The 24077-nt window shown below is 38.8% G+C and overlaps 2 protein-coding genes across 2 annotated transcripts in view; one reads left to right on the top strand and one right to left on the bottom strand.

The window, feature by feature from the left end:
- Window positions 1-15909, bottom strand: part of trappc12 (trafficking protein particle complex subunit 12) — a 29134-nt gene extending 13225 nt beyond the window's left edge. Inside the window, exons 1-3 of the mRNA XM_008399625.2 lie at window positions 15771-15909; window positions 13447-14743; window positions 12429-12545 (exon numbers count right to left, since the gene is read on the bottom strand). Coding sequence (XP_008397847.2) covers window positions 12429-12545; window positions 13447-14733 — 1404 coding nt within the window. The 5' untranslated portion in view covers window positions 14734-14743; window positions 15771-15909. The remainder of the gene's footprint in view (window positions 1-12428; window positions 12546-13446; window positions 14744-15770) is intronic.
- The window catches only part of eipr1 (EARP complex and GARP complex interacting protein 1), a 52334-nt gene continuing 44126 nt past the window's right edge, over window positions 15870-24077 (top strand). Inside the window, exons 1-2 of the mRNA XM_008399624.2 lie at window positions 15870-16100; window positions 16174-16257. Of these exons, the coding sequence (XP_008397846.2) occupies window positions 16059-16100; window positions 16174-16257 (126 nt within the window). The 5' untranslated portion in view covers window positions 15870-16058. The remainder of the gene's footprint in view (window positions 16101-16173; window positions 16258-24077) is intronic.

Raw genomic sequence — 24077 nt, 5'->3', positions numbered from 1 at the left:
ATTAGGAGACAGCGAAAGAGAGGGGGTAACTTTCTTTCTAGTCATCTTTATCGCAAAATTCATCAGCGTTCTCTTTGTCCCTCTCTGTTGTAGATGCTCTCTTCCCACTTCATCCTTTCTTCCTTTCCTTTTCCATGCTTCTCCCACATTTGTTTTCCCTCCATCTTCCCACTTCCTCTCCCTTTCATCGCGGTCTAATTTTTCCCTCCCTCATCCTCCTGCTGTCATTTCCTCGTGCTTTGCTCTTTCCTCGTCCCGCCCTCCTCCGCTCAGTTCTCCTGCCCTGCGCCAGTAGCTGCACTGCCTCTGAATCTTCATTAGGGGGGGAAATGAAGCTGAAAACGAGGAGGCTGCGTGGATGGCCAAAAGCAGCTGCACTCACTCACACACAAGCACATCCTGCTACAGTACACCGCTGCCCTGCCACAGGGCATAAAAACAAGACAGGTGTGCAAGCGTTCGACTCTTAAGTGTCTTCGTGAGGCTGGGATTTAGGCTGATTGTTGTGCGATAGCTGCATTCCTCAACATACACACACAGACACACAGTGGAGACGGGGCAGAAAGGGATAAGGTGGTTCAGAGGCGCAAGAACGGGATGTGGATGAAAGAAATCTGGCCGACATTAATAGAGGCACAATAAAGGTTTTAAAGCTGGCTACAGGGGGGGAAACAAGCAAAACTATAAAAACTAAAACAGGATCTCAGAGTCTAGAGACAGTGGCCAGCGGAGCAGACAGCAAAATGTGGAGGAGACAGTTTACGCAAAGCGGATAGTCCAAAAAAAGAAAAGAAAAAAAGTGCCAAAACCTCAATAAGTGAACTTCAGCTCAGTCCTTATGCAACGATGCAGCATCACAGCCTTGCATAACTCACTGCTCTGATATTATCTTACACCACCCTGTAATTTTAGGCCTTGAACCAAACCAAACATTAGAGCTGAAAAAGGAGGTGGTGATTTGAGAAGCGAGCTAACGGCCTGCATTGTTCGAGTGGCAAGGTGACAGGGTCAGGACTCCGCTGAAGATGTAATGTGAGCGCCCTTCGAGTGAGATAATAACAGACATCTGAGGCTCGCTGTGATTTAAATTTGAGCAGACCAAGGTCTGACCTCACTGATGAAAAGAAACTATACGAACAATCACAAGCGGGACTGAATCCAGATGCTAATCTAACATTTAGAACATAAAGGGTCTTTGCTCCTGCTGCCAGTGCTCATTGCAATGTCAGATATAACATGTTTTATCTTTTCAATTTCTCAAGGCCAATTTGGTCGGCTAGCCTTATTCTACCTGCCTGACATAGGCTGCTTTATCTTTTAGGTCAGACTCGCTGAAACTCAGCCAGAGATCAGGGGTTAAGCCACACTGACTTCCTCTATTAGAACACAATTTGCCTTTATTGATTATAGAAAATTGTCCAATCTCAGAAATCATTTGTGCAACACTACGAATAAAATTAAAAGAACAAATCTAGATAGAGTTATGAAGAAAAAAAATATAGAGAGTACTTTTATTTCCTGAGATTGTGCATCTTTTTGATTTTGCTGCCGACTAAAGGATGAATGAGGTCCATTAGTCTGTGAACCTGCTGCTGCAGGCCATATGAGGAGCAGTTCTAAGCTAAGTATTTTCTTTTTATTTCCAATTTAATCCTTGTTAGCCAACTGAAGAAAAAGAAACCATTCTGTGTCTTTACAAACAGTGGCATATATTTCAGAAACATTTAAGACGTCCCCCACTGCTCTCATGCAATCTGAATAAGTCAGGCAGCCCAATATATTACAAATACATTGACAACATGAGTATGCGAAACATTCATATTGCAAAACACTGTTAGGAGTGCAATAACTGTTGCCTGAAACCTTCCAAGTATTATGAACATATATTTTACATGCTAATGTAATGCTTAGCCAGTTAAGAGTTTCATGGCAACCGATGCTCACCCTGGAGACAGATGAGATTACCCAAAACGCAAAAGGTCAAAAACTGAAGGATGCAAAGATGAGAAAGAGTGAAAAGGAGAATAAAAGGTACATATCATATCAGATATCACAATGTTTACCAATATTATCGCTATTGCAAGATTTCCTGATGCTGTGCAGCGCTATGAATATGAGGAGGGAAAAAATATGAGCTGCTGTCCAGGTGAATTTGTACATTTTTAAATGATTCCATCTACACCTTTAAATGACCTTACCAACTGAGCAAAATGCAGTTTGTAAGGTAATTTAAACAAAATTCCTTCAGTTAATAATCATCAACAAAATATTATTAGCAGCAATAACGTTGCAGCTGTCAACAGGCAACACAAACAAGCTGGAAGTCAGGTAAGGAATTTGGGTTAAATGCAAAAATGCAATGATGAGCAGCAAACAAGAATTAGAAACACACTCCATGTTTATGCATGGGGTATTTATAGCACACTCTGTAACTAGAGAGTGGCAGATGACTGATAACATCACACACAGAAAGACTGCATTACTGCATTGAACACTAGAAGAGTGAATGAAGGTGGACAAAAATGTATCACAAGAAACTGCCTTTAGTGTCAAAAAAGATGGTTCAAACATATTATTACGTAAAAAGAACAGAGAACCATCTGTAAAGGTATTGAAGTTCTGATAATCAGTAATTTTGTCTCAGAAATGTAACCAATATTATTCATATTTATAGAAAATAATGCTGGACCAAGGATTGAGCCCTAAGGAACACCCCTAAAAGGGATAATACAGCGACAGAAAATGATCCAGCTTCAGCTGAACAAATCCTGAATGTGATATCCCTCCATTCACAATACTGTCAGATGTCAGGCAAAAAGATGTAAACAAGACTCCAACAATGTCCCAAGCAGAAATATAGGCTGATACAAAGTGTTCTCAAATGTTCTGCCATCTGAATAGAGCAGTACAGCATATAAAAATACCATCCTGACAGATGTTAAACTCTGATCCTTACAGGCAAAATATACATTGCAGTACTTATGGTAAACTGATAATATACATTTAACTTTGAAGTGAAAATCTCAAAAAACCCTGTAGGACAGTTTAAGGAATCTCAGAAGCAGACATGACCGTCTGTTGACTAAATTTCATTTGGAAAAAAAAAAACAACAGAAGAAAGAATTCCTTGTCCGATCACTTCCCTCTTTGTTTTGACCTTTATGATAATCAAGGGCTTGAATAATTTCAATTAACACAACATCAGCGGCGGAATAAAAAAATCTAAGCAATAGACTGATGGTGATTAATAATTTAGCACAGCTTAAATGACTTAGCAATAATTCATAATCAGCTCCACCCCAAACGAAATAAGGAGGCATTACCATAGTGATTTATTGCGAGTCTTATCAAATAAGAAGCTCAATATGTGTGTTGGGATTCTTTTTGTCATGTCTCAGACAGTGCAGGAAAGTGACATTTTTCATCTTGTTTTAATGGCTGATATGTTTGCATTAGTTTAAAACACTACAAGGATGAAGGACATGAAGAAAGGCAATTAAGGAATTAAAAAGTAGCATAGCTACTTAAAATATCTTGCAGAGAAAATGCTTTCAGTATGTATAAAGCTACACAAAACAAGCCAATTAGTAATTAACAAGTCTGACTAAAAATGGTTCACCCAAACTCTGACACACACCCATGCAAATGTGTGAAATAAAAATGTGCACAGATAATGTCCTCCTTCACTCCCTCAGACACACAAACACACATAATTAGTTTCTTTGCCAGTTAAAAGGGGTGATGCTTCTTAATTGTATTGAAGATCGGAAGTTCAGTGTGTCTATCCTTTGGTGAGTTTGAAAAAAAAAAAACCTCTGCATAACAAAGCCTGATGAACAAACGAACGCCTACTTGCTCTCTCTCACAAGACCAGGGGCCTCCAGGCGAATCAAACTTAAAAGGGCTTCCTCACACCAGCCCCGGTTAACACAGGGAGCTCCAGTGCTACTTCAATTAAGCTTCTGCATTTTGGATTACACTGAGGCTGTAGGAAGATATAGTAATATCCTAAAAGTGTATGCCAGTCATTGGCTAGCTCTTCTTTGATGCCTCTGTTGTTGGCCTGCGGACACTTGAACCAGGGGACAGATATTGCCCCCCAGCTGAGGGATGGTTACTGTGCTGATATGCAGTTCACAAAGCAGTCGTTTTGTCTCCCACAGGCAATCACTCTGACTCTTCAAACAGTATCACAGAGAGATGGTGAGACACAAGGCAACATAAAACACCACGTTAATACACTGTACTTGCACATAGCTTGCAAGAAAACTCCCAATAATACTCCCCAAGTTGGCTCAACACTGCTTCATGTTGTAAGTGAGGTTCCTCTGGGTAACATCAGCCACTGATTGAGTTGTGGGCAACTGGATAGTGCCTGATGGCTTGGTTGTCAACAGTAACGGCATTTCTTATTCCCGTCAGAGAGTGCTACGGAGGACAGCTTTCAGAGCTGTGTGCACACCCTGATCTGCAATCAACGGCTCACGAAGTAGGCAAGTCTTTATCCGTAGAGCACAACACACAGAGGTGAAGATGCTAGTTGACATGGAAACTAAAACTGAAAATCTAGTGAGAGAAAGTTATTTATAACTGTTGAACTTTTTTTTTCTTTTTACATTTTTATCACATTAAGGCTTCAGACTTCAATGAATTTCAAAGTATTCTACATAATCAACCAAAACACAGTAATTTACTCTCCACTGAAAAATCATCCAAAAAACCCCTGAAAAAGCATACATAAATTAAACAAGCTGCTGTTCATGAACCTGTTGGAGTACATGCAAGCCTTGGTCCCTTTGTGAAGATAACTATGTATTCTTTTTTTTTTTTACCTTTGCAAATTGATATTTACAAATGAACTTAATCCAACCTGGCAAAGCTCGAGTTGTTATAAATAGCAGAATGTGCAGGAATTTCATTATTTAAATGTGCACTTAATAATTATGCACAACTTTATGTCAAATAAAATCCACACAAATTATGGGTATGAATGAGGTATGTTTGTAACATAAAAAATATAGAAAATGTTCAGGAGGTAGCATTGATTTTCCACGAGGTGCTTCATAAGAAAGTCAATGAACCTACTTTAATTCTCCTTCAAAATGAGCAAAAAAAAATTTAAAATTCTAGAATTTGCTTAAATTTGATGATTTCTGTGTGCACAAAGCCTACTTGATAAAACGATGTAAATATTACATGGTATATAAACCATAAGAATGTTAAGAATGTTGTACAACTTGAAACAAAATCTAATCATTATTAAATTAGAGTTGTTGGTTTGATCATACACTATCTAAAAAGTGAGGGCACTTCCACAAATTACAACTACATAAAAAACACTTGTGATTTGTGGTGGTATGATGCAAACGCATCATAGCAATAAATAACTATCATTGTTCTTTATTCTAGTAAAACGGGCCATTTATCACCATATTGAAATCAATGTGAGGAAGATGTTAAAATCCAACAGCAGGCCGACTTAAAATTTGGCACCATGTGATTTGAGACTGCAGACTTCTCTGTCAGTCATCTCAACCAATGTACTATTGTGCAGCAGTCTGTGCCAGGGGGACTAAATGTGAAGCACTAGCTGTAAGTCCCATACACCGGCATACTGGCAATGACATACCGCCATAAAGTGTCATATTCTACTTCAACATTTCCTAAACCATTTCTGTCAGTGTCACTCCTGAGATGTCAGAAGGCACTGTGTTGGTAAGCAACAGGGTGAAGTTTACCTGCACTTTGCAACAAGGATCATATGGCCACAGCCACTGTACATAGAGCAAGGTGAGAAAAGCTTCTGCTAAGGTTTAAACATGCCCTTCAGCGCAACAAAAGCTGACAGTGCGTTTCTCAGACCCCGGTCTGTGAGAGTAACTAGAGGTGGAAATGACAGCTATGTAGAAAGGTTATGATAATGACAAGTAAAGGTTAGGGCAATGATATCAAAGTGCAATGCAGCAGCTGGGTCGTTGGAGTCATTATGAGGAGGCTGTCTGAACGAGTCGAGGTGGGTCTCGGTCTCTTTCTCTCTCTCTCTCTCGCTCTTTCCTTGCACACGCAATGACACACACAAACATACACGCTGGCCTCCGGCCCAGACGGCGTCAAACTGTGGGAGGAAGGAGAGGTTAGATTCTCTGGCGGGCAGCAAAGAGGAAAGAAGGAGAGAGACAAAGACGTTGGAGAAAGAGGGGATGAGAAAGAGAGGAGGTGGGTGATTGCTAATGAAGGGGACAGATGAGGCCAGCCCTGGGTGGTGCTGAGCCAGAGACAAGCTCACTGCTGACCACGCCACAGTCGGGACAAGAGAGGAGACCGAGGTCACTGGAAGACAAAGAGAGAAGGCTAGAGAAGCAGTCCCGAACTGTGCATAGATTATCCAGTGTCATCAACAGCTACAGTTCCTTTAAGGACCAAATAAACATGCACTTAAGAGTTCTTTTTTTTTTTTTTTATCACTTGCTGGTCAGACAGTTAGATAATTTTGCTTATCTAAGCTTTGTTTAATGATTTCTTACAAACATTGAACAATTGAGTGCAAAGTTTTGTATTCACAGTTCTTCTAATATCTGAATTAAGGACTAAATGTATAACAGGGTTCCAACATAAATGCTTTATGTAAAAGTTTAAGTTTCCTGATTCAGTTTTTTAAACTTCACTACAGACTCCACCGTGAACACTGACTACAAATTGAAGAAATATATTTCTACAGTGAGCAAAGTGTGCAAATGGATGCAAGGGAAGAACGATGGAAGGAAGGAATGAAACAAAGAAAGATGCTAGGAAGCTAGGAAGAAATGGAGACAGGGAACAAAGGAAAGAAAGAAGAGAAGAAGGAAGGTTAATAAAGGCAGAGAAGAAGTACAGGCACAAGAAATGAAGAAAAGAAAAAAAGAATTAAAGGATGGAAAAGTGAAGAAAAAAGAAACAAAGAAGACATGAGAAAGAAAAAAAGAACAAAGGAGAGAGAGGAAATGACAAAGTAAAAAAAGAGAGGAAGAAGTACAGAAAGGGGTGGTAGGACGCAAGGAAGGTCAGAAGGAAATAGGTAGGGCACAAGGAAAGATGTATGGAAGGAGATCGGGAAATACAAAAAGAAGGAAGGAAATATAGAAATACATATCTTTGCTTCCTTTGAATAAGGAAGCAAAAACAAACAGACAAATAGTACAATAGCAAGAAGGCATATAGAGATGGAATGGAGGCAAGACACAAGAAAAAATGTTAGGAAAGAAGAACACTAGGAATGGAGGTGGGACAAATGGAAGGAAGGACACAAGGAAATAAGGAAGGAAACAAGAAAGGACAGAAAAACAAAAGAAGGGTGTAAGAAGGGTGTCCAATGAAGGAAGGAAAAAGCAGAGAAAGGAAGAAATGAGGAACTGATAAAAAAGAGAAAGAAAGAAGGATGAGAACAGGGAAATGACTGGAGGACAGGGAGGGTTTATGACCCAATGAAGGAGAGTAGGATATAAGAAAGAAGGACATGAGAAAGTAAAAGGAAGGAAGGAAACAAGAATGGAAGAAGGGTCACAAAGAAAAGCAAGTAAGAAAGAAATTCTTTAAAACATCTCCACAGTTAAACAGTAGTGATATTTTTAAGCTTTTTTTTTTAGTCCGAAGGCAGTTATTTTCCTTTAAGCAGGTGCATCAAAGACATCTCATCAGATCTGTAAAGTAGTGGTAAAGTTTTTCTTCAGTGTAAATTTTATCTGCAAGGAAACTGATTGTGTGTATGAAATCAGACCTCTAGATATATCCAAAGAAGAGAAAACTGACTATTCTTATATATATATATATATATTTGGCTGTTTTTAGGACATCTTTGTGTGTGCTATAAACGTGTGAGTGTATATATGAATAAAGGGAGCACTGATGGTGCCATAGGGTGCAGTCACTCCAAGACTCTGCAGCATGACTCATTCTGCCAGCTCATAGCGGGGCTCTGCAACGAACGCACATGAATGCAGCCCTATTAAAGAAGCACTAATGTCACCCGAGCAAAATGCCATAAACTGAGGAGGATCACGGCTGACAGCAAACATCAGATAATGTATAATGTCATGAAGTAAATACAGGTTAGACACAGGAATGTGGCTGTCCAATCAGACGTCTGAAGAGCAGGTAGAAGGTACAAGAAGGGGCTGTCCCATGTTTCCGCACCATATGATTGATTGGACGTCTTGACCCATAATCTGCTTTTAACGGCCAGCAGCATTCTGACATGTTCATTTCCCTGTCTGCGTATGAGTAATGGTGTGTGTGGGTGCATGTTCTGCTTGCTTGTGCACGTCCTCTCATATTCTCGTTTTTAACCTTCCCTCCCAGCTCTTTGAGATACATCACCTTCGGCAGCTTTGATCTACGAGCTTGTTTGATCTCAGAAGTTTAGAAATTTCATAATTTATTAGTAAGTAAATCAGTAGAATTCAAAAAGAGAAGGCAGGAAACGGAGAAGAAGCTGTCTGATCCATACATCAGTGAAAGTGATCTTGATTAGAGGATTGACAACGAAACTATGTATATGTGTTTTATACAGACCCTTTTCCTGTGCATTTCAACAAATATATGTCAGTTAAAGCTGTGGGTGCATGATCATGTTACAAATTCAGGGAGAGAAGCAGGAGAGATGGGGAAGATAAATAATTGCACACAACCACATTAATCAAAGGCTCTCAAGTTACATTCAACAGTCAGAGTGGAAAGTATGCACAACTCCAGGGTGAAAAAAGGTAGAGTAGATCAGTGCATGGTGCTGAAGAATCTAAAAAAAACCCAGTTTTCTAATTTGTGCAAAATTGATTAATTTTGGCTACATGCCACAGTCAGCTTGTTGCAGATTAAAGACCAATCAATATACATATAGAGAGAGACAAGAAAACATTTAAGCCAATCAGAGGCAGATCAGGCAATAAGCCCAAAAAGGAAACATCTGTGAGGTACACAGTCTAATTAATCAGTGACAATCAACAAAAGCACACTTTTTGAGTTTCAACAGTTTACAATTTAAAAACAGTAAACTATTGCTAACCTGACAACTCAGCAACAACAAAAAATTATGCAAACAGACATTTCGTTGAATTAGTTGTAGCTTAGTCAGCAATAATTTCAAAACAGTTAAAGATCTCTGAGCAATTTGCTCTCATGATATCATCTGGACTGGAGCCTCTTACTCCTCTGGAGCTCCTCACCACCTGCCATACGATTGATGTCTTAGCATAATCCTTATGCCACAAACATGACTTATTAAAAACAATATACATTTTACAGAGTAAAACTAATCAACATCAAATATCTGGACTTTATTTTTATTCTACAGGCATCAGCCATAGAAACTGGTCAAACAACCAGTTTGACTCATAATTAATTTGATAACTTTCAAACTTTAAACTTTCAAAGTTTCAAGCTCATTTTCTCAGTTTTATTTCTGAGGTTTTTACTAATAATAAAAATTCTACTGAAAACATAGAATTTCCTTGTTTTTAGAAAACAGAATTGTCTGCAGAATACTACTTTTTTTTATTAATGTGGTAGAGCTTAGTGGGTAATAAGGGTAAAAAGCCTGCCACAAAGTAATGCCGAATCAAATTAGTAGCCTAAAACACAACATGATTTATCTTTGATGCTTAAAGGTAAAGTTAAGATTAAAACTGTGAAAGAAACGTTTCAAACTAGGAGTCAATTATTAGCTAATAGCTAATACCATGCCGTTGTTCAACACCAACAGATTCAATGTAAAAACCAAGTAGTAACAAGTAGTTGAGATGTTTTTTTATAAACATTTAAAAAACACTACTTTTTTCATCTGTGTAGGCTGCAAAGTATCATTAAATCATACATTAGATGTTAAACCTGACAAAACAAGTTGTGACAATTTGAAGTGTCTTGCAAAAATATTCATGTTTCTTTCAACATGACTTTGTCTCGTTGACAACCACAAACTTTAATGTATTACATTTGGATTTCATGTGATAGGTTATTTCCAAGTGGTGCATAATTGTTAAGCCGAAAGAGAATGATGCATGTTTTACCTTTTAATTTGTATTCAGAACCTTTAGGATGACAGCCCAGCATAAAATGCAATTACCTTCAGTAATACTAAATAAAGTCCACCTACATGTCTTTTAAAGGCCTCAGAGTTTCAAGCAGTCCCCTGCTACATTGACATTTTGCTAATGTATATATCTTACAGTTCCAACAGCTGCCCTAGTTTTTTAAAACCGCAAACTTTCATGAGTTTCTTTTAGGATAAAGCAGCATCAAAGTGTCCAATAAGCCCTACATATATAATGCCGGGTACAACCTTTGTTTATGCTTAAGGCCAGGTGAAGCCCTCCTCCGTCTCTATACATCTCACTCACACACACCACTACTTTCTTTCTCCTTCTTTGCCATCTCTGCTGTAGGGCTGCATTACCTTACCGGCTCCCCAGTTCTCCCCTTTCGCTCAGCCGGTGCTCCAGGGAGCCACCCACACCAATCAGCAGACGGCATATGATCCTCTCACACATACACTCAAACACATGCACTCACCTACAAGATATAGTGCAGTGGAAGGGAAACTGAAAGTACCAGCTTGTGTGTGTTTATATATACACCGAGTCCAGAAGGCCCTTGAAATATGCACAGCAGTCCCATGCATAATACATGGGCACAGCAGGAGAAAAGAACTTGTGAGCCGAGTGGATCTCTGCCTCTCCATCTCCTCGCTCCACCCCTCCCTTCCCACTCTATAACACTGTCTGCCGAAGCTGCTGTGCATATGTCTTAAATAACAACTGTCTCTCAGGGTCATGTGTGGGTCATGAATTGTGATGGAGGGAACGCATCAAGGCTGGGGTGGCGGTGGGAAAATGGATAGACGGCAGCAGGAAAAAGGAATGAGGTGAGACTGCACGGTCACACAGAAAGTCACGCATTTTTATGCTCGGCAGATGAAGAACTATAATCTGAACCGAAAGGAGGTGAGTGATTCACTGTTTTCAGTCAGCTGAGACCAAACCTGGTGGCAGTTTCAGCAGGATCACTGACGTTTACAGGCTGAGTGTCCAAAGGTCAGACAGTCTGTAGATGCCACAGAATGCCAAGCTGTGGTAACTTACTGCAGCTTTGTCATTTACCTCCAGAAAGTGAAGTGCAGCTTCATGACAGCGCCTGTGCTTGAGTAATGATGTTTAGCACCGGGACTCATTGAGGAGCCTTACGTAAGACTTGCATATTCTCCAAATCAAACATCTGAAGTCTGCAGCATGGAACAAAACTTTTCACAGTCCAATCTAGGTTTGTCTCTTTGGCTAACAGTTTATATGATGGATGAAGTGGGCAGCTCATTACATCATTAAAATTCAAGGTGCCCTTCAAATAAAAACGAGATCCTATAGAATATCCTGCATTCTGGAACTTAAATGTTTTGGAGGATAAATAAGATTGTCACTGTCTGTTAAAATAATTAGACTTCAGCCTCGAAAGTAGATTTGAATAAAATGCTAAATATTTTTACTTTCCAGACCATCAGGTGTACCTACAGAATAGAGAGTTGATAAAATATTAACATATTTTATTTTTATCTGAATAATTTTATGATCAACAAACACAAGGCAGTTCATTATCCTGAAATGGGCAGAAAAGAATATTGACTTAAGCTGGCTTAAGTCTTTTGGGGTTTGCCTCTACCTGATCTATCTAGAAACAGACAGTTTTGCAAAACAGAATGAGAGCAGATTAAATGGGAGCATCTACGAACATCATTTTTTCAGCGTTGCCACTGAATCTCAATTTGGGTCAGGACTTTGACAGCGCCATTTCATCATATTTATATACTTTGAGCTAAACCATTCCGTATTGTTCTAGCTGTACTTTGAGAAGAAGTTGCTCTGCTTCCGTCTAAAGTATTTAGTGCCACCCAATGTCTAATCAACTCTGACAAAATTGTCTATCCTGACTGACAAAAAGCATCCCCACAGTATGATGCTGCCACCAAAGTGTTTGCCATGATGCAAACACTTTTGCATTATGGCACAGTGTTATGTGGAGTTTAGTTTAGGTAACCAGGGCACCTTCTTCCTTGTGTTTGTCCCTTATGTGACTTGTGGTAAAACAAGCATTTTTTTTCCAACAGCACCATTTCATCTTGTGCAAGACTTTGCAGACATCTTATAAATGAGAAAATTCTTGACATAAGATTTTGTCTTTCCACTTCACTATTATATTATATATTTATCAGATTATTATTATTATTATTATTATTATTATTATTATTATATTTTATCACAATTCAAGGGGTATACATACTTTTGCAAGGCACTGTATATTTAAATTATTTCAAGTCTACTTTTTGACTTGAAACCTTTTACAATGTTCAGCTTTTTAAGACGTGACGCTTCACCGATTGTTCATAAACAAAAAGATGGTAAACCACTTACAATGAGCTGCTTGAGGCCGATGAAGGACTGCTCCACAGAGTTGGCGGTGAGGACCTGACGCCTCATGGCTGCCTGCTCTCCCAATAAACGAAGCATGAGGTCTTTTACGGCATCCCCCTGCATAAAAAAAAGCAATACTGATTACAGTTAACCCACAATGTCTTATTTTTACCATTACATTATGTCCCCAAAACCTCGAGCATTAATATCTCAGCTACTAAAAATATCTACTGTGGGCATTGAGGGCATCTAGAGTCCATCCCAACTGTTTGGAAAAAAAAACCCACTACTTCTACTACTTGATCAGGTTTTTGACTTGACAATGCATGAATCCATATCAATCAACCAGTTATTAAAATAATTGTCTTATTTGTATTTCCAATGCATAAAAACTACCAGCAGTAGAATGTTTAGCTACTTTGGTTCAATACATGGTACATGGTAATCTGTCCTTTTCTAGGTGTCAGCAGGTAAAATAAGGATCAGAACCAAAATGAATGAAACTGGTGTAATAAAAGGTCTTAGAAAACATTAAACAATTACGTAGCATTATATGCAGTAGTGCCGTAATTTGTGAAAATACCTGAAAAATAAATAAATGAACCGTGCTTTAAGTTCATTGTTAAGAAAAAGGTTTGCTTAGATGTACAAAATCATTGTAGGAAAGGGGGCAAAATGGTACTGTGTGAAGGTAAGAAAAATAGCATGTGAACTGCTGAAGGTGAGAGATCTTAAGAAAGAGACAAACATTTCACAGCTCTACTGCAGAAAATCCCAAAAATATTGAGGTTAGTAGCTGTAATGTGAAGAAATGTGGTCAAGGGGTATGAATGGTTTTACAAGCTAAATAATTTTAAGGAATGCTAATTTCATTAAATATGAGGCTGATAACGATAATAATGACTGATCCTTTACTAATGTTTGCACTAATCCATGTGAAAATAGCTGATGAATCTACAGATAAAAAGTCACTCTTATTTAATGCGTACAATTATTGAAAAGTTTGAAATGTCTTTACCTGCAGGTTGTCAAATTTCAGCCCAGGCATTGTGAGTTTGTTGCTCTCTGCATATGCAGGGCTGTACTGCTGGGTGGCAACAGATATCAAGACTTTTCTCGTCTCCTCACAAGGCAGCCAGGCATCATGTCGCCTGTCTACCTCACTCAAGCTCAGCGCAATCGCAAACGGGTCATCACTCCCTGAGAACACAGCTTGGAGCTGGTTGAAGGGCTGTGCCTGTGTGGCTGAAGTGGGGACCGGGGCCGGACTTGGAGCTGGGAGATTCTGGGGTGGAAGAGGTTGGGAGTTGCTGTTCGGTTCAGTGGGAGCAGGGCCAAACACTGGGCTCGGCGTGGGAGATGCAGAGTCTAAAAGCGCTCCTGGGGTGGAGATAGAGGAGGCTGAAGAGAGCTGGCGGTCAGGGGTAAGAGGCATGGGTGGCGGGCCAGGCCCAGGAGAAAGGTCAGCGTTAGGGTTAGAGACAGAAATAAAGGATGATGGAGCAGTAAAAGAATCAAAGAAGTCAGAGGCTGGATTGGCTTGTCCATTGTCAGCAAAGAACTTACTGAGGCTAGGGCTGGGCTGACAAACTAGGGGAGCAGTTAGCTTACTGGGGGTCACAGCTTCATCACTTCCACCCGCACTTCCCATGGTAAAGCTGGGGGACTTGATCAGGGTAGGCTGGAAGCCATCGGGCACCAACGACTTCGGCAGGGTGCTCTGGCTGAATATGGTGCACACTGGCACAGGCTCATCTTTAGGACTAATCCCTCTGACTAGCACATCATCAGAATTAGCAGTTGGACTCAAAGTATCGCCTTGAGGTGAGACAGAAGCTGGGACTTGCTGTTGTACGGTCTCCCCCTCTCTTGTTTTCTCTTCGGAGCATTCCTGTTCCAGTTGGTCCACTGAAACTTTAATCTCTGTCGTGTTCTGTCCAATTTCACTGGCGTCCTCTATGTTTCCAGGGGTTGCATTCTCCGGCTCCCCACCATCCAGATAGGAGTCGATAGGAGCCACATCGTCCTCCTCACTGTTGTTAGGCGAGTCAGAAATCATGACGCTCTCCATCATTTGATCATTTAGTCTGTCCATCAAGCTCTCAGTGGGTGTGGCGCTGCTGTCTCCCTGGGGTGTGACAAAGTCTGTGCCGCCCAGATCGATGCTGTCTTCTTGGGGAAGGATGCTATCTTCGGAGGGAATCTGACTGGTGGCTTCTGCAGCGGGCTCTGAAACTGCAGCTTCATCATCAACCGTGATGCCCAAAGACACAGGCCGCTGGGCATGAGCTTCCACTTTGTCCATCTTAATGCTCCTGAAGAAACACAAACGTATTACAATTTTAAAGTTAGCTTGTCCATATATCACAACATCTATGTTAAAATACGGTTTTATTCAGTTTATTAAAGAATACAAAAAATAAAGTTTTAATTCTGCACAGTTTAAGAACCACATAACCAGTTTGAAATCCTGATCCAATTGATTTTAAAGGCATGAGAATAATAGTAAGAAACAAACCAATAAGAATGACTTTTTCTAAATATTAAATGGCAGTTCATCTAATAATCAGGGAGGAAGCACAAGGTGATAAGCTTGCTTTTGAAACAACTGTGGTCTAACCGTCTTGTCATTGATTGTCCACTGCACAACTGTCTAGTCACCAGTCTTTTCCATGGCTGTGTATGTTGACATTTCTTAATAAAAATCGTCCGTTTTGTATTGGTCTTATAATGTTCTAATTTTCTGAAAAACTGAACTTGGAAGTTTTCATTTGCTTTCAACCACAATCATCATAGAAATGACAAAATAATAAATGAAATGTATCGCTCTGTATGTAACATATGCAATATGTGCTTTTCCAATTTTACGTCAATATGCTTTCTGACAATCTTTGAATTTAATGAGAAGTACGTCTAAATGGAACTCTATATGCCTAGTTTCTAGATTATTAATGCTGTGGGTAGGAAACCTATGGCTCCCTTGCCTTATGTTCCCTATTTTCCTTTCAGGAAGTTGAAAAGCTTGACTTCCTGTCAGTACAAACTCTAATAGCTACAAAACATATCATTGCCACTGACATACAGATACAAAAGTAAATTTAGTGTACGTTGTTTTATGCTATGCGGGTATGATTCAAAGTGTTTCTCTCTTGACATAGCAATTGGGCTAATGCTACATTAGCCGGCTATTCACCATATTTTACCCTCACTTAACCGCTATCTGGTGCTTAGCTGACGGCCACCGACGCTTTTTCAATAAACGCAACAAACTGCATTTGTAGTCCGGCAAGACTAAAATACAGAAAATAAACCGAAAGCTAAAACACATTGCTATATTCTTACCTCACTGCAACTGACGGATGAAAACGTAATGCGCATGTGCCACGCAAAAAAGCATCGTCATAGATGACAGAGTACTATTCTTGAAATTGTTTTACGTAAAATGAAAAGCGCGGAGCAACGTTGTCAGGCTGTTTTTACGAAATGTAACTATACGCTTGTCTTAAATCACGGAAGTGATGCTACTGTCGTTTGTTTTTAGCTGCACGGTTCAAATGCAGTTATTTTTAAGGTAATTATTAATTGAATCGGTTTTCAAAGGATAAGAAACGATTGGCGACAAGGTGAAAGATGGAAGACGACGCTCCTGTCATATATGGTCTCGAGTTTCAGGTAGGTAGTACCTGATTTCTGTCGCCCAAATCTACTCGTCTCTATCCATTGATACATTATTATTGTTTTGCAGGCTCGTGCACTTACGGCCCAAACAGCTGAGACTGATTCTATTCGCTTCCTCGTGGGTACACAGTCTCTAAAATTTGACAATCAAGTAAGAATATAATTTTACATTTTTATGGAAAGCTTGGCATAAAGTACATTTTCTCCACTGGCAACTAAAGGTATTGCTGCTATACTCAGCAATTATAAGACTTGTACACTGCTTTATGTATTTGGACAAAGTAAAAAAAAAAAATGGTGTCATCTTAGGTCTTAAAGTCGAGTCGTATGCCTTGTGTTTGACCCCACAAATCGTTCTTATACTAATGAAATTATTTTTCTCTTCTGTCTGTTTCTCAGAGATATTCTCCTAGCTTATTAGAAACGTCTGTTTATTAAAAGGTTAAACACTCATTTCCTCTTAATTCTTACTCCCATAACGCTGCTTTACTTTTTTGTGAGATAGTCAACAAGATGTTTGAAACATCTCTTGGAGATGTTGATCTGTACTGGTATAGCAGTAAACCATTACTACATATTTATCAGCCACATATCCAAAGGTGCTTTTTGATTAAGAGCTAGTGACTGTTGAAGCATGTTCAAGAAACCAGTTTGAGATGGTTTGAGCTCTGTCAAGAGGCATTATTTTGGTTAACACAGCCATCAGAAAATGGGCTGTCTTTGTAAGTCAGTAAGCATCTACGGAACAAAACAGTGTTGTTGCATGGTTTTGTTTAAATTAAAAAATATGTGTGAAGTTTTTATTAATATTGATATGAATTATTTCTAGATATAATCGTCACTCCTCTCTTTTCCAATACATACATCACTTTTCTATCTGTTCCTCTACATGTGTCCTCTTTCTGTAGATCACAATGCCATCTGTAAACATAATAATCATCGAGACATCTGTTAGTCTGTCAATCACATAAGTAAATAAGAACGAACATAGAGCAGGTCCTTGATAAAGTCCCACCTCTGTCACTCCTAAAGCACACCTCACTGGTGTCTGAGTTCTGAGACCTGTCCTGCACCACTTTAATGGCCCGTTTCCAAGTAGAATGAGAATAAGCGGTACTCTCGTAGTTTACACATTGCCATATTCTGCATTTTTCACAACAGTAAGTATTTCCAAACAGACATATTTCTTGTATGCTGGTTTTCAGACAGGCAGCTGACCTGCAGCTTGCATGACTCAGTGTTCCATGCAGCCAGTGAAAATAGGGTTTACTGTAGGAAGGGTATAATGGAAGAAATTTTGTTGCGGTGGAACTGTAGCTCTTTTTTTGTGTGTGTGATGTAGATGCACAGCCTGAAATGATAATTTGCAAAGATTCATGTTAAATTTAAGAAATGTAACATTTCTTAAAAAAGAGAAACTAAGACAGCAGATGTGAATTTTAGCCTAATTTCACTCTTAAGATAGCACGAAATTCCATTGTTGAAATCCAGTTAATGTCAAATTGTGTATAAATAATTTCTTTACAGGGACAAAACAGGAGGAAAGTCCAACTGATAAGAAAACCAAATATTTAGAACTTCTACAGTTATTTTGGGAAGCAATTTGATTTTAAATTTATGCCCATCTAAATAGTTAATCAATAAATTATTTCTGTACTGATTGAAATTGATGCCTTTTATTTAAATAATTAATTTCAGTTTGTCTTCATATGTGCACCCAATATTTCATATGTGCTGTCTACCGTAAAAGATGATCTAAAGGATCCTTTGTGTTCATTCATCTGTTTTTTTTCTGTTTCTGTCTGATTGTTGGGGCTGTAAACCCGTTGGTGTGTCTAAAAGTGTGTAAAGGAAACAGAATGAAAGGGTGCATGTGCGTACATGCACATCTTGCAGAGGTCATTACGGAGACAGATGACAGTAACAGTTGGCTCTAAACAGGAGAAGAAATAATTAGCTCTCTGAGTAAGAAGAAGCGTTATGTGTGCCTTAAAAAGAGGGAGCCTATTTTCTGGCCGACTTCAGTGTGAAAACAGTCTGGCACTGAATGCCTTCATGGTTCAGTCCAAGTTCTGTGTAGCGACGCTAATACGGAGCCTTTCGGGAATGGTGACAGTGTGTCCTAGTCTCTCTGTGTGCTTTCCTGTTATACATTGTTGGTAGCTTCATATATTTCCTCTGTGTCTTCCTTAAGCTCAAATCAGTAAGTTGTTCTTCTTAGTCAAAATCTTGCAAACTATTCAACAAGTGTGACACAACTAAGGGTTTAACTGATTAAAAACAGAATATTAGCAGGCAATAATGCATAGTATAGAACAGGAATTAATGAGAAAATAAAAGCTGTTAATAGCGGTCTCTGTATTGAGTTAGCACTGGTCCCGGGAAGACGTCTTGGAACTGAGAACTACTTGTAAGATGACTTCTAAGAAATAAATAACGACTAGAGAGGCAGTATTCTGACTATTTTTGTTTGATCTGCAGTGATTGTTAGATTAGTTCCTAAAATACTTTTTTTTTCTTTTCATTAAATGCATTACAACTTAAAGTTCCTGTTAATTTTGGACTACAGTAAGGAGAGTACAGTAATGTCCTTACTTTAACATTCATGATTCCTTTGTTATATTAACAAGCCAACATATAGTCTGTGACATTCCTCAAATTTTGCCACCGGCTAAAACTAAGGCACCGGTAGTCTCATGCAAACAACGGTCAACGTTTCATTAACTCTATGATGAAGGAATTTTAAAGAGTGAAGTTACTTGATGCTCTATTTTCTCCCATCTACAATGTGTTGTTTTGTAGAAACCCACCAGTCGTTAATATGTATTCAAATGTGTCTGATGTCAAAGGGCATCCTGAGCTTGAAAAGCTAAGGGGGATCATTATTCATCCTTGAGGTCATCTTCTTTCAGATGACCCTACAGCTGAATCGTGGGCCCAGTCTGTGCGGCTTGTTTTATTCATGAAGCTCATTTTCTTTTCCATTCTGCATAAGTTTTCTGGCCAACACTGGTTAGCTCACTTAGGTGAGTTTGAACTCGCATGAAAAATGTTTTTTCAATTGGCATTTCAGCCCTGATAGCTTCTGCTGCATCCATAAGCCTGCTGGCCTCTCCACCTCCCATTAAGCGTAATGCAGGGTGGAAATGTCTCTCTTAACTCGCTGAGCACCTCTCAAATCCCTCAGAGACCAATAGTCGAAAATGACAGATCGGAGGGCGCCTCGGCATGGCATTTAAGGCTGCTAACGAGATAAAGCGGCCGAGCTTGGCACCTCTCACCCGCTCGCTACTCCTCTGTCCTGCTTACTGTCATCTGTGCGGCTAAAGAGCTTTAGTGGTGAAGCCCGTGAAGTGGGAGCCACAAGCCGACTTGGCTTCATCCCTCCATTGCCCCCTCCTCTTACAAATCTCCCTTCTCTCCTTCTCCTTGCTTTAATTCCTCCCACCACTGGCACATAATTAAAAAGTGCTGGGCTCAGTGCCCAAGTGGCTGAAGGCTATGAGTCACTCCCCAGGCTTGGAAGAATGAAGGATAAATCACCTGGGGGAGGAGGACTGGAACTTCTCTCCTCTTACACCTAGGTTCATTTGGGGGGGACCCTATTACCAGGCCCTCCAATTACCCTGTCCCACCGGCCTGAATTTATTTGTGCTTCTCCCCCACCACCATAAAATTATAACTTGCCGTAATAATTTCTTGCTTGATGCAGTCCAATCCAAGGTTAATAGCTGCCTAGCTGACTTTGAGGAGGCTGAAGGATGCCGGTGCTCCAGTGCTCTTGTCCTCCCCTCTTACTCCCCATCTACCTCCTCTTGTTTAGCCCGTAAAAGTAGCGCAGACATTGGGGAGTGGAAGTGCCTGCAAGGAGTTATTGTCCACTGCAACCCTATTAATGGTCCCCCAAAGTGTTGTAAGTGTCATTCTCATAGGCGAGACTGTCATTAAGTCTCTGATCAAACCTTGAGACCCTCACTGTTTTACTGCATTTTGGGCCCTGAACCGTATACAATCTTGAGGGACCTCACAGAATAGATTTGCATCTAATGAAAACAGCTCAGTAAAGAAGAGTTCCCATTAACTGCTTATGAATAAAAGTTTAGTTTGGGGAGCTTGTGCAGCTAAACCCCTCAGGTCAAGGAAACTCTTGATCAAGGAGAGACCTCAGTTCATGTACGCTGTTTTGGATTATTAGGTTGAAAATTATTAATTTGCAATTCTTGCAAATTTTTTGATGTACAGTTAGAGTAACTTAGGCATATAAACTAAAGCTGAAAAAAAATAACGTGTTAGAACTAACGTAGTCCTGCATGCTAGCCACAATAGTCATATTTATATAATAAGAATTAAAAAAAAAACTCTCTCTTGGATTTCCTAGCGGGAAGGGCAAAAAAGAAGAAAGCACAGTGTCACAACTAAATACGAGTAGAACTTAAGTAGAATCAAAAAAGTTGAGAATTTATAACAAATAATTTGGAAAATCTCACTTTTTACAATCATCAGAACAAAATTGAAACATTAATCTATACATTAATGTATTTTGGTTGTGTGTTTAATTGCTTTGTCAGAGAAACTCTTAACAAAACCCGATAATTTGATCACAGACTCTATAAGTCTCTGTTATTAGAAAGACTGAACAAATATGGCTTGTCTAGGACAGCCCAGTGTAAAATCAATATGACTGTTAAGCATGATGACAACGGGCTGCTGACATGTCCTTGATATGTAGCCACAGCTTGCCGTCTCCGCCCTGAACATAAACTCATCTTTATTTCAAGGCCAAAATCTACAACAAAAATGGCTGAAAAAGAAAAGAATAGCGCAGCGAGCTCTATTTCCCCTTGATCATCTTTGATTGCTTATTGGCAAAGCTGAAAGATTTGAATGTATATTTTCCAATATTTTCAGTAAATGCATCCAAACTAAGACTTTCCACTGTCTTTGTCAATGACATAGATCAGCTAGGGCTGCATGAGATTGAAAACTCTTGCATGTTATTAGTAAACATAATAGTGACAATGTCAGTTGCAGACATGTTCCTATCTTCTTTTATCCTCTCTGTCTCATCTGTGCTTCCAACACTTTGTGACCTTTAGCGTTATGGGCAATGTCATTTGTGTCCAGGCTGAATATCTGCTTCCAAGAAACTCTGTCCAACTGGCTAAATATTAGATTAGCATGGAAAAGTAAAGTTCAGAAGACTTGGAATATTTTAGCTGACAATATTTCACTCCAAATTGTTCTGTTCTGTGGTAAAAAAAAAATTCAAACACTGATACTGTGATGACGATTTATTTGAGAGATTTTATTCACCCTTCACATCAGTTGTACTTTTTTGAATTAATTAAAAATGAGATGTAGTAGGGACATATGCTTTAATATATTGTATTGTAATTTTTATCTTAAAATGTAATGTTTTTCAGTGTTTTACTAGTTAAAAAAAACTTATTGAAATACTCGTCTTTCTTTAAATATTTTGTGGAATTGTCTTTGTGTTTGCAAAACAGGCACACGGCCTAAAGCTAATTATGCATTGAGGGGGCCATGGCTTGGAAAAGTTTGCACTCCCCTACTATAGACCACCTGACTGAAATGATGTGGTGGGACTTTAAGATATTTTTGACAGGAACAAATGTCTGCAAACTTAAATGAGCTGAAGCAACGTAGTACATAAAAGTGGGCCAAAATTTCTTCTACAATGACTGAAAAAGTCACACCGAAAAGGATTACTTAAAAGTTATTGCTGCTAAAGGTTGTTCTACTAGCTACTGAGTCATTAGCTTTTCTCATGACTGGATGAGTTTATGGGAGTTCTTCCATGCGAGTAACATTGCAGGGCTCATAAAAGATGGAGTGAAGTGTCCCATTCAGAATGGCTTGATCTGTTAAACCCTCTGAAGTGGAGCTGAGTTTTATATTGGTCAAAGCTTTGGTGGAGAGGATTTTGTGGGATGCTTCAGGATGCTTCTCCAGAGTAATTATACAAGCAGTATTCTAATATCTCTTTTCAAGGAGAGATCTGAGGTCAGAAGTTCTTAATTAGGATGTTTACAGGAAGTTTGTAAAATGTTCTAATTATTTTGTCTGCTTTAGGTTTTGGAAATATATGTAAATATGTTGTTATGGTTAGAAGGGAAAAGTTCTCAAACTCAAACTACCCAGAAATTATTGTTACCAAGTTATTAAAACGTTAATACATTAAGACAATAGAGAAGCAACAAATTTTGCCCACCCAGATGTCCCTCTAAGCCTGTGGGATTTTAGGAAACACTTTTTTATAGAAATATCTGGTCATTGTCTTAGCCATATTTGTTAAATAATGCAAGTAGTCTGTTAATGATAACAAAATAACTGGAAGATATTTGCATTCCTTTAAAATGTGTAATAGTTACCAAAGTTTGACCAAAGATATTTGGTCAAACTTTTATATAAACTATTTGGTCCTCGTTTGGTTTTAGTGAAATCACACAGAAGTTGGTTTTTAAACATAGTTCATATCAATATCAAACTCAGTGTTTTGGTGCAGTTAGCTTGGTCACTTCTGTCCAACAGGCATTATGAACTGGATTCAATTATTTTGTATTTAGTTTTTAGTTTCACTGTTTCGTTGGATGTAACCTGCTTATGTGATTTAATTATGTTGACGTGATTTTGACTTATAGCATGTTTCTGTGCATAGCTGGAAATTAGTTGGACCCATGTCTTGCATAAAGATGAGATGTTGTGAATTGTCCATATGTAAATACACTAAATTGAACAGAATTTGGCATTGCAGTGAATCATGAAGCCAAAAATCATCATATCACTTGCTTTTAAGGACAGTAGTTAAGCAAAGCAAATTGGAAAACAATAAATGTTCAGTTGGGAAATTTATCAGGTTTAATTAACTTGCAGCAGTTGTGTCAAGTGAGAAAAAAATAACGTAATTTTGGTGATGTCATTAATTGACTTGGAGGGTCTTTTGAAGGAGAAGTTATCCCATATTGATGGAGTAGACTGTGATTTCAGAGACATTTAAAAAATAGTTTATCCTTCTTTTAAATCAGTTACTCATGCGATTGAAGAGTTTATGAAGATCTGTAATATGAAAACTACTATTTGGATTTACTGATGTTAGCAGAACAGCGTGAGTACAATGCCACAGTTGCACACACCCAATAAAGAATATGGTTTAGGAGGAGGGAACTGCATTCCAAGAAACATGTGAAATGTTTGGTCATTTATATCAAAAGTTCAAAATTATCTTATTTTATCATATTTTCATGGTGTTACTAAGCAGCGTTACATTTATAAAACAGCACCTTAAAATACCAAGTTCAAATTTGCACTTCTTCTAAATCAAAAGATGAAAAGGATATTAGGTGACTTACTCAACCAATAATTAACCTATATTTGTTCAATTGAATGCTGTGGCTGTCAGTGTTTCACTGGTCCCAGTTTAGAAATTGCCCTCTTGGAGATCCTAAAGCTCGCTAGAGTAAGTACAGTCATGTTTTGGTGTTGCCTGCCTTTGCGCTTCTGAGTCAGGTTGGGAGTGTGGGCTCTGTGTCTGAAATGATAAAAGGAAATAACCATAAAATGGTTTTCTTAATGACATAAGTGACCAGATAAATACAAGCTTTGCTATGAAACGGAGTAAATTGGACGTATAAAATTATGGTGCCATTAAAGCTAAATCATCATTTACTCTTGAGGTTTAATTACAATACATGTCCTAATCCAAGTGTACATTTAAAGACCTCATACAGGGAAGTTGTTTTGAATTATAACAGCCCATTTAAATAACATATTATGGAATAAAACCAACAACTAATGAGTTTTTTTGCACATTTCTTTTTGGTGCACCTTGATTCTGTCACATCAAAAGCATGCATATTACTGTCTCAATCTTTTCTAAAATGTATTAGGGGAGAAAAAACTAATAAAGTGACATCCATTGCATAAAACAGGACATTTTTTTGAATTATAGAT

This window comes from Poecilia reticulata, chromosome 22 (assembly GCF_904066995.2).
Source record: "Poecilia reticulata chromosome 22, P_reticulata-male-v2, whole genome shotgun sequence".
Taxonomy (NCBI): Eukaryota; Metazoa; Chordata; class Actinopteri; order Cyprinodontiformes; family Poeciliidae; genus Poecilia; species Poecilia reticulata.
This window is presented reverse-complemented; position numbering and strand designations above follow the sequence as displayed.